This window comes from Borostomias antarcticus, assembly GCF_949987555.1.
Source record: "Borostomias antarcticus genome assembly, chromosome: 1".
NCBI lineage: Eukaryota > Metazoa > Chordata > Actinopteri > Stomiiformes > Stomiidae > Borostomias > Borostomias antarcticus.
Genome location: NC_140234.1, coordinates 43,943,843 through 43,955,107, shown reverse-complemented (window position 1 = coordinate 43,955,107; position 11,265 = coordinate 43,943,843). Strand labels below are relative to the sequence as shown.

The 11,265-nt window shown below is 48.4% G+C and overlaps 2 protein-coding genes across 2 annotated transcripts in view; both read right to left on the bottom strand.

Moving 5' to 3' along the window:
- The window catches only part of LOC311307054 (cilia- and flagella-associated protein 337-like), a gene marked incomplete at both ends in the record, with an annotated part of 76,475 nt that extends 74,987 nt beyond the window's left edge, over window positions 1–1,488 (bottom strand). Inside the window, 4 exons of the mRNA XM_084435800.1 lie at window positions 1–76; window positions 743–916; window positions 1,019–1,327; window positions 1,420–1,488. The exon at window positions 1–76 is cut by the window's left edge and continues 8 nt beyond it. Coding sequence (XP_084291926.1) covers window positions 1–76; window positions 743–916; window positions 1,019–1,327; window positions 1,420–1,488 — 628 coding nt within the window. The remainder of the gene's footprint in view (window positions 77–742; window positions 917–1,018; window positions 1,328–1,419) is intronic.
- Window positions 1,489–4,343: 2,855 nt separating this feature from the next.
- pdcd10a (programmed cell death 10a) lies at window positions 4,344–10,648 on the bottom strand. Its single transcript, XM_084447024.1, has 8 exons — window positions 10,515–10,648; window positions 8,734–8,938; window positions 7,424–7,477; window positions 7,190–7,307; window positions 6,394–6,520; window positions 5,812–5,890; window positions 5,493–5,575; window positions 4,344–5,130 (listed from the first exon to the last, which is right to left on the bottom strand). The coding sequence occupies exons 2-8, from the start codon at window positions 8,821–8,823 to the stop codon at window positions 5,049–5,051; spliced, it is 633 nt and encodes a 210-aa protein (XP_084303150.1). The 5' UTR covers window positions 8,824–8,938; window positions 10,515–10,648; the 3' UTR covers window positions 4,344–5,048.
- Window positions 10,649–11,265: the final 617 nt, after the last annotated feature.

Sequence of the window (11,265 nt, the reverse complement as noted above, 5' to 3'; positions counted from 1 at the left end):
TGTACTGGAGGCTGAACTCCTGTTTAGACAGCAGGTCGTAAAAACACACCTCCTTACTGGTGAAAGACACCGCTATCTGGAGAGAGAGAGGGAGAGAGAGAGAGAGAGGGAGGGAGGGAGAGGGAGAGGGAGAGGGAGAGGGAGAGGGAGAGGGAGAGGGAGAGGGAGAGGGAGGGAGAGAGAGAGAGAGAGAGGGAGTGAGGGAGGGAGGGAGGGAGGGAGAGAGGGAGAGAGGGAGGGAGAGAGGGAGGGAGGGGAGAGAGAGAGAGAGGGAGAGAGAGAGAGAGAGAGGGAGGGAGGGAGGGAGGGAGGGAGGGGAGAGAGAGAGAGGGAGGGAGGGAGGGAGGGAGGGAGGGAGAGAGAGGGAGAGAGAGAGGGAGGGAGAGAGGGAGGGAGGGGAGAGAGGGAGGGAGGGGAGAGAGAGAGAGGGAGGGAGGGAGGGAGAGAGGGAGGGAGGGGAGAGAGAGAGAGAGGGAGGGAGGGAGGGAGAGAGAGAGGGAGAGAGAGGGAGAGAGAGAGAGAGGGGAGAGAGGGAGGGGAGAAAGAGGGAGGGAGGGAGAGAGGGAGGGAGAGAGGGGAAGGGAGGGGAGGGAGGGAGGGGAGAGCATGACAAATGCAGATAATCAACAAATTAATTGATTTAATGATTGAACAATGGAACTAACTAATTAAAGTTACTGTATCATGACCGACTGCATCAAGGCGTTGGATGACGATCGATGGGTTGCCGTGGTTTCTGTACCTTGTTTACGTTTTGTAGCACCACCATGGAAGTTACCCAGAGGCACTTGGGCTTGACTGAGTTGTTGTGTAGGCGGTGTGTTTGGAGGGGGGCAAAGTCCTCCCCCGCCCACACTCCCAGCACGCCCCCCTTACTCACAGACAGGTAGCGGCCCGAGGCACGCAGGTACGCCACCTGGAGGACACGGTCAGTAACAGCTGAAGTATTGTTTTTTTGTTTTTTTATTATTGTTAACTTTTAACCATAGAAACGGAGGGGTTTTGATTGGCCGGTAACCTGTTGGACTGGGTCGCGATGCGGAGAGGACAGAGTTCGGGGGGGTCTCCAGTGTGGGACGCTATTGGCCCTGGCGTGCTCCTCCTTCTCCGACAGCTCCAGCAGCAGGTAGGAACTCAGCCCCTCCCACCCTATCCGACTCTCCTCCATCCGGTCTGCGCTGTCCAATAGGAGGCTGCGGTGCCCCTGAGTGACGGCCACGCCGTCAAATAGGAGGCTGAACTCTTCCTTGGAGCCACGCCCTATGAGGGAGGAGGCGTGGTCGACAAACTCGGCCCTGGAGAGGGACACCACTGTCCCGCTGTCACCCTGCAGTAGGACAGGTCAAGAGGATGAGAGGATTCTCTCTCTCACACTCACACACACACACACACACACACACACACACACACACGCCTCACCAGGAAAAGCCTCTGTAGTTTCTCATAGTCTTCCACGGTCAGTCTGCCCTCCAGCTGTTCCTCCTCCATTTTCGTCTCTATGGTTACCGCTCAGACAGGGTTACAGCCAGCTGTCAATCAGCCAGAAGTTTCAGACAAGGATTGAGACTTGCCACTGAGGGTAGGAATATGGCCGTGTGTGTAGTCAGCGTGTGTGTGCACTTGATCCTGTAATAAAAATGTGTGTGTGTGTGCTTGAATCCAAGGGAGTATGCCTTTGCATTCAGATATGTAGTTACTGTAGTTGAGCTACTGCTTAGGCAAAGCAAACAGTGGGCTGTAAGCTAATCATAACCTCTTTATAGCAGCCCATACCTTACCTGCCTCTCAGTGTGTTGTCATGGCAGCAGGATCGTAAAGCCAAAGACAGGGAAAGAGAAGGACAACAAGCCCGCTGAAACTCCACAAGCTACGTAACGCACGCACACACACACCCATCTCAGACTAAACTCCCATCATAGGGTCTACTCAATAATATTTAGTGTTTCACATAAATAAAAAGTTTATATATTTCTTACATTTGTGCAAAAGTTGTGCAAAATGATTACTGCACCTGGTATTCCCAGGTGGTCTACTAACTAGGCCCAACCGTTCTTAGCTTAGTATTATGGCCTATGGCCTTAAGCAAGTACCGAGGAGGTTGTCAGGCTACTTATAGTAGTATAAGTCTTGATTCTTGACTCTGTAATTTGACAACTCAACTTGATGGCCTGATATTATTCTCTCTCTCTCAGCTCAGGTAAATGTAAGATGAGGAGGGCCTAAATAGTCTAGGGAAACTGTTTTACACAATCTGGTATTTGTTGTTTTTCCCCAAAAAGGGCGGGAAAATGGAGCAGGCACGGAAAAGGGCTTCGTTTGGATTAGCGGCCCTTTTTTTTCTTTTTGTCTTTCTATTCCTTGCTTTACGTTTCTCCCCTCTAGCAACAACTAGCTTTCTTTGGTTTGTTGTTTTTTTCCCTCTAGTGACACGCTTTTTTATTTTCCCCCCCCACATTTGGCATCTTTTTAAGCACTTTACCTCCCTGCCTTTCATTTGCACCTCGCAGCCAAAAGCTGTGCGTGTTGGATTATCCAGAGCACACGGCCTTTCCCCCAACGGCCCCCCCGGTTTGGAGCTCATATGTGGTCACAGCTATTGCAAATGTGCGCTTGTTAACTTGCACCTCACCCCATTGCTAAGGGTTAGCTTATTAGTGTAACTATTGAGAAGGGGAGTCGTTTCAAGTAACTTATTGTATCAGTTTTATTTAGTGCATTTAAGAAGAATGTAATAATGTTTAGCAATAGCCTTGATAAGGAATTTGTAATGAGCTGTACGGGTACCAGAACACACAGGACAGCCACGGGCCCACGGGCATGCATAGCAACGCACAAAACCACCACAGCCACTGTGTTGGAATTAGAGGAGTGAAAACAAAAAACAACCTCTTTCTATGCATGTTTCTCTTCTGGGAACTGGCATTTTGTACTCGCTCTTTGCACTGTCCCGTCTCGTCCAGGCACCGTCCAACGTTGTCTACATGTTATGCACCATGACCGAAAGCAAATTCCCAGTACATTGAAAAACTGCATGGCAACAAACAAATTCTGATTCTGGTTCTATGGAAGCCAGATGATGGCTCAAGACATTAAAGCACTCGGGACACTAGACTACACAAGACAGGAGATATTAAACAGTCACACGCAGACACTAGACTACAGTATAAGAGGAGAGAGCCAGTAGCAGACCTGGAGCCTCCAGCAGCCCAGCCACACAGACCTGTCCGTCCTGCTATCCTCAGGAGTCCCCTCCGCCTCCCATCCCTGTGTCCTGGTCTCCCTCAGGTCCTCTCCAGAGCGCCGTGAGTCAGGGGGGTCCCACAGCTGAACCAACCTGGCTGGAGCGTCGTTTAGCCGTGACGATGGGGTGAAGCTGAACGCCAGCTAACACTAGTACTCCTCCCATAGCACATACTCCTCCACCTCAAGCACTAAAGACTGCCCACACACACACACACACACACACACACACACAATTCTTTTCTTTTATTAGGCCTCACTCTCAAAGCCTCTGGCTTTGTCTCCTGGCAACCGAGCAGTGGGAGAGAGAAGACTGGGCCTGAACTCGATTCTCAGACCGGACACTGGAGAAGAGCTTATCTTGGAACGGGGTACAATTACGCCCTACACACACACACACACACACACACACACACACACACACTAGACACTAACATGTCCCTGTCAGTTATAAGAGGAATACTTGTTCATCCAGACGCGCACGCACGCAAGGACACGCGCAAAGGGGGGGCGGAGGGACGTTTTATTACGGTTTCAAGACAAGCCTCTAAACACACTCCTCCCTCTCACACACACATTTTCACGTTGCACCCCCAATCATAAAACTAATTGGGGAAAAAACGTCTCATATGATTACGTTTATTACACACACACACACGCACGCACACACACACTTACACTAAAAAAAAAACTTGCTCTAATGAAATAAGCTGTAATGATCTCACACACTCACACTTGACTGACCGCAACAGATTCCTCCATATCACTTAATGGCCTGGAATAATTTGAATTAGCTGATTACAGCGGTCGTCAGCGACGACAGGACCTGAAATTAGCCTTAGCCATTTCAATAATAAAGGTTTAAGAATTAACGCTTTCAGAATTGGATTACAGGAGCTGGTGGAAGCAGGTACATATTCAGAACAGCTCTGAAATCCACCATGGAGAATTCACTACATGGACAAGAATACAGTGAAATATGAAACAGTTTTTACAGGAGAGGTGCTGCTTCAGTTCATGTACCGAATCACAAATGCAAAAGACCATTTAAAATCTTTCCAAAATGTTGAAACTATTTATTTGAACATTTTGCAACCGAAAAATATCCGTTTTAAATACACAACTCATCATTACCAAGTCTTGTTCAGTATGTAAGAGAAAGCAATGGTTCCCAGGATATTTACACATGGTTGTTTAAGGAAACCCTCTCCGGGGTTTAAGGCTCAGTCTTTTGGCTTTCGCATGGAGAGAGTGAAGGAGTAGTGGACCCAATGTTTCACAAACCTCTAGCCACTATAACCAAGACACTAAGATCTGTAAAAGATTTGGATAGGCTTGAATGTGATACAAGTAACGCTCGTGTGGATCCAGCTTATCCTGACAGGAAAGGTGTCATTTCCACCACGTTGCTTATATCTATCCAGCCGTCTCAGATCAACACGTCTTAGTGGTCAAAGTCTGGGGGGCGTTTGATGTGGGTCAAGGGTGAAAGGGTGAAGAGTGTGAGAAAGAGAGGGAGGGACACAAAGAACAGAAGAAGAGTACGGTAACAACATAACCTAGGATTCTTTGTGGCGGTAGCATGATGGTGCATATGAAAAAAAATAAAATAAATCAAGACAAATCTCTGGCAATTATTATCCAACTAAAACGCCTCGAACCTCAAACCACCCGATTCCCTCCATAAAGCAAGACATACAGTATAAATTATACAGTCAAAAATGTCTTATGTATGGTTTCCAACTCAGTTAAAAGCTGTGTGTGTGTGTGTGTGTGTGTGTGTGTGTGTGTGTGTGCGCGCCGTCCTCCTACACCACAGTCTTGAAGGTCTGCAGTATGAGGTTGGTTTGATGGATGAGGCGGTTGGCGCTGACGAAGACGTTAATGGCCCTGGAGAAGAGAGTGACAAGAGACAGGGGGGAGACACACACACACACACAGACACACAGAGAAGACGGGGTCAGTCATACACAAACCCTGGCTGGTCCAGCAGGCTAAACATTTTTATAAAATGATCCACCGTGCTTCGATGAAGCGAGATGGAGAACGGCGGGCCTTCTGAGAACAGCGCTCAGTACGGATGGTTCTGAGAACAGCGCTCGGTACGGATGGTTCTGAGAACAGCGCTCAGTACGGATGGTTCTGAGAACAGCGCTCAGTCCGGATGGTTCTGGGGGGAAGTCGAGGCTGCGTGCCTCGGTCTGATCCGTCGCTGAAAATATGAGAGTAACACAAAAAGGTATCATCCTTACTTTCCGTCTTTGAAGTACGTCTTGAGTGTGTCGCTGAAACTCTTGGAGTATTTCACAAACTCTTTCTTTTGGTGTTCCAGTGCCTGGCAGGGAAGAGGGAAAGAAAACACTTAGGCTCTCCACTCCCCTGTGAGGGCGGCCGGGGCCGGGGGGGCAGTCAGCCGGGGCTGGGACTGCTGGAGGAAGAGAGGACGGATTCTGAGCAAATAACAGTATAATTGAAAAGGGAAAGATAATATGAAACCCTGCAGATAGCTATGGGAGGAAAACAATATTTCAATTTAAGTGTGTGTGTGTGTGTGTGTGCGAGCACGCTCACCCTTCTGTTCTGATACTGGTATTTCCTGAAGACGGTGTTCACGGTATCCAGTAGCTCTTTGATGGCGCTGGCGATGTCTCTGTAGACGACCAAAACCCATCAGACAGTCAGTCCCCCAGAACTCTGCTACTTCATCCCCCCTGTGTGTGTGTGTGTGTGTGTGTGTCTCTCTCTCTCTCTCTCTCTCTCTCTCTCCCCCCAATGCAAACCCTTCGTCTAGACACACTCCGCTCTCTCCCCAGCGCTAGAAAAACTGCAGTTTCATTCTAAACTTTTCTCCAAACTCATTTTATTTCAGAGGCCTCTGATGGCCAAGTTATTTAGAGTAACTTTGCAAAACCTGCAGGAGTGTGAAAGAGAAAACAACTACTTCTGTGTGTGCGTGTGTGTGTCTGTGAGTGAGTGTGTGTGTGCATGTGTGTGCATGCGTGTGTGTGTGTGTGTATGAGTGTGTGTTTGTGTGTGTGCATATGTGCACAGTGCGTATGCAGAGAATCAAACCTATGAGAATATGCGTTTGGTCATATATTCATATCAAGGTGAACATGCCGATTCGAGTGTGTGTGTGTGTGTCTCTCTCACTTGATGGTCTGCAGGAAGCGGACCCTGTCATTGATCTCTCCTGGTATCTTGCTGAGGATGTGCTTCAGGGCTCTGGCCTTCTCATTCAGCTCCTGGAACTCCGCCTCCGGCCTGTCAATCATGTACTCTGCAGCGCCCACGGCCACGCCCCCACACAGACAGACAACAGCACGCCCGGTCACCACGGAGACAGACGGGGGTCAACAAAGGCAGGCGGAAGAATGCAGAGAGAAAGATCCAGCCACGCCCATAAAATGTCTTTCTATGGTTCATCAGACGCACGCACGCGCACACACACACGCGCACACACACAGATGGACTTCCTTCCCTTCCCACTGACTGCGGTGTCTGTGAGTGAAAGCTGGGTCACGGTAGCTGAGGCACGAATCCTAGCAGGACGGTGTACATTTGGTATTCAGGCAGCGGACCGTTTGAGAGCGCGTGCACGTGCGTGTCACCACAGCACTTTGGTTGTGTGTGTCTGTGTGTGTGTGTGTGTGTGTGTGTGTGTGCACGCGCAGCTACAGTTAGGGCTCTGTGCGTCTGTGTGTGTGTGTGTGCGTGTGTGTGTGTGCACATTAATTCATTACTACCATCAATCAGGGTACGCAGGAGAGAAAATTCAATTACAGTGGGAAGGAACATCTCATCATGGAAGAGGCAGCCCCAGCGGTGGAGAAACAGCGCCATCCAGTGTACGCCAGGGGTACTGCACCACGACAGGAGGGAACGGGACCAGCAACGCCCAAAAGATACCGATGCACAGACTAATGTGGAACTTAACACACACACACACCTTCTACGTCCTCTGCTGCCATCTGTAGTAAGGACTCTGTGAAGTTGACCTCCACATTCTTCTTCTCCAGTATCTTCATGATGATGTCCTGGGTCAAACCTGGGTTCTCCTTCTCTGCCTGTCAAAAACACACACAAACACGGGCTAATGCAACTAGAAAATTGGAAAACAGAGCAGCTGTTGCTAGTGGATCATCAGAACCAGAACCATCAGTTCAAGTTATAACATCTTTACCTTTATAAACGCTGCCCTCAAAGTCTGCGCTGCTGAAAGGTTGACTCTCTCCAGCTGTCAATACGCACACGCGCACACACACGCGTGCGCACACACACACACACACACACGCACACACACATACACACACAAGGATGCACACAGATGTTAATTATAATTATATACAGACTCCTTTCAAACTGCAAAAGTAGAAATACTGTGCATGTAGAGAGGGCATAACAATCCAATTAGAATTATATGAAAATGCAAACACTGGCACTATATGTATATAACACAAACACCCTTGGGAAAGGAGGTGTCTCAATGTTTACTTCAATGCACTGTGTGCATATCATTTGCTGCATTGACACACATCCAATCCTACAGGCACATATTATGTGAAAACCCAAGCTAACCGCATCGTTACTTAGTGCAATAACAACATATCAGAACTCTGGTGTCAACACTTTCCTCATTAATCAGCAATCTACTAAATTAATTTGTCTGTCTAGACCGCCAAATGCGAGCATGCGTGCGAAACACCAGCGCACGGTGGGTATGGTACAGCGCCACGGAAACGGCAGCCTCGTCTCCACATCAAAGTGACCACGGAGAAGCTCATTTGCAGCTGGGGTCCGGTGGCGGTACAGACAGTAATTATCGCACTCCCCTTTTTCTCTCCTTCCCATCTCTTTCTCTACCTCCATCTGTCACCCCTTCCCAAACCTCTATCTCTCTCTCTCCATCCTTCACTTAGGCCTTGAGTTCTTGTACTCTCCCTCTCTCCCTTCGTCGCCTTTTTCTTTTCTCTCTTTTCTGACTCGTCCTGTTCCGTCTTTCTCGGCCCTCGTTCACACTCCATGACCCCCTCCCTGTCCTCCATGACCCCCTCCCTGTCCTCCATGACCCCCTCCCTCCCTGTCCTGGGCGGCGCCGGCGCAGCCGTGTGTCATTCTCCTGCCGTGATGTCCTCCGTAGCTGGGAGTAACCCTCCACACACACAGCTCCTGTGCTCCCTCCGCCCTGGCAAGTCTCACTCTCTCTCTCACACACACACACACACACACACACACACACACACACGAACACACACACGAACTCCTGCACCCCGACCGAAGGCTCACTCAGCTCTCACTCGGGCCTGCAGCAATCACCATAGCAACAAACTGCCTCAGTCAATACGGCATGGAGACAGTCCGTGCACATCCCACGTGCGAGGTGATTCCAATGTCATACGTACGACGCAGCCAGGCAGTGACTACAGCGGGCGGGGAAACAAAAGTAGCATCGGTGGCGTCACTTCACACACGCCCCCAACCCCCCCCACTTACCTCGTTAAAAACGGGGTACATGACGGTGTAGAGCGTCATGGAAACCATGGAGGTCGTCTCCGCTTCATTCTTCATCTCTTCCATGGTCATCCTTGTCGGACGGCTGACGTGAGTGTGTGTGTGTGTGTGTGTTTGTGTAGTGAGGGCTGCTACAGGGGCAGTCCTCACTGCACTACAGTGACAAAGAGAGGGAGTGTGCGAGGAGCTGGGGTGAGGGGAGGAGAGAGGAGGGGAGGCCAAGAAATGAAGGGGGAGACGAAACAAAAGTAGACGAGTGAACACATAGCATGGAGACATTCACACACCCACACTGACTAGGCCTTCGGCTGACCAGCTCACATCGTCAGTCAAAGACTCCGTTTAGACTTGGTTTTAGAATGCGTTTTGGACGATCACCAAAATGTTTTGTGAAACGTTTCCTTAAACCACTTGCCTAGGTGGTCTGGGACGCATTTGACCACATATCTTTAGTAGTCTAAACGCTAATGTGTCCTGAAGCGCCCCGACAAATACATAACACAAAAACACGTCATCAATGATGGATCATTTTTATCCTTTTTCGCCTTATCCTTTTTGCAAGTCGCAAATTACTTGTCCTATCAGTCGAAACAGTAACAGAATAGTCCTACTATGTACATTCGTTCTTAAAACATCTTCTGTTGCTTTCATGCACACTTTTTTTTATCTGCTAGAAGTCACACCGACTGATTATTGATTTGTTTACATGGAACAGCTGTGCTACACGCACGCAGGCAGGAGTGAATGAGTTACTATGGTTAATATATAGTGGTCAGCTGGGCACATTTGGAGACATGATAGACACAGGTGTAAACAATGAAGTGTCTCGCTGTCCACTTGTGATGTGATTGTCCAAAACGCGTTTTAAAACCAATTCTAAACAGGATCTACGGTATTCGGGCCTGGGATTAAATCTGGTGGACCGGGCGCCCCTTTTGGCACTATAGATGTAGGCGCCTTTGTGTGTGTACTACATGTGAGCCATGTCTTCAACCCTTGCGATTCCACGAGTCATCTAGGCTATCTGGTAAAGGGGTGATTTATTTTTAGACCAACCGAATGACAAATCTGTAACAAATCTCTGGGAAGATTTCACTGGTGCAAACTCCACCTGCAATAATTTGATAAATGGCCATGCCCTATCGTTATCTGGCCAGACACGTCGGCTCACATCCTAATAATAGTTTTGCATAGCTTCAGGGACTGATCTACGCCATCAAGTCTAAACGAAGGTTTATTACTGGCTGATAAATCTCTTTTTTCGAAAGCTCCTTGTCATTTCCAGACATGGCGTTACAACCGGACATCCGGACAGCTAGCTAGTGTTGGTTCTGAGGAACAGGCTAGCTGCTGTGGTTTTTCGGTCTAGCTGGACCATCTCAGGGCAGGTTGACATTGCATTGGTGTCCTGGCTGGCTGATGAGTTAACAAAACGAGGCTGTAAAAATCATATGGCTTCTAAAACCATAAGACAGTCTAGCTAGTAACGTTAGCCAGATATAATCAAATTAACTAGTTAGCAGGTTAAGTTGGCTAGCTAACAAATAACTTGGTGAAAATATCGACAAAACAGCAGTCAGGCATGTTAGCAATCTAGCAGCGCGGACCATTATACCCGATTATACCTGCGTGCCTGTCCTGTTCAAAGGTGCGTAAAGACACTCGCTATATTAGCTTAGCGGCTAGCTACCTAGCCTAGCCAGCTTAAAAACCCAAATAGCTAGGTAAACTCGCAAAGCTAGCTAGTCAAGCTAGTCACATACCTGCTTCACCGTGAGTCAAGTGCTAGAATCAGATGGTTCATCCGGAGAACGACTGGTTTCGACGTGTGGATTGTATTAGTTAGTGAGCTATCTATCTATCGAGTTCTGTTCTGTTTTCTTTTTCTCATTCAAAGCCGGAAGTTTCTGAATGATCAAACTGTCAGCCAAAGAAAGAACTAGAGGGGCGGGGTTTCATCAAACAGCAATCAGGTGCTACCAAACAGGAAGCTTAATGTAGTTTTTCTGATAGTGACAAATAACTGCTGTAGTGCATGGTCATGTAGCTCTAGAACTACAAGTCCCAAAATAGTTGACTGGCTGTCAGCCGGCAGTCTTCACCCTTTAAACACGAGCCAAGAATAAAAGGAATAGTGTATCAAATAATTGCAATACCGATTTTCTTTCTTGCCTGAAGTTGTTCGTGATTGACCGACCGGACCGGATAACAAGGAACGGTTAAGTCAGCGAGCCCTTGTTGCTGCCTCCGTGTAACGGACCAATCAGAACGCAGAGAGGGCGGAATCTATGGCAAAATATTGAGCTCCGCGAGCGACCTGCTGCGGCGGTGAAGAGAAGCAGCGAGGCACGCGACCGCACAGCATCCACACCGACCTGATACCCGTTCTTTCGGTAAGGACATTTTACTATATAATAAAAAAGAATAAAAATAAAAACTAACATTTCGATTTCTATACACACGCAGTTACACCTGCCTGTCAAAATCTTACTGGTTTAGGTTGTTATCTTTTAA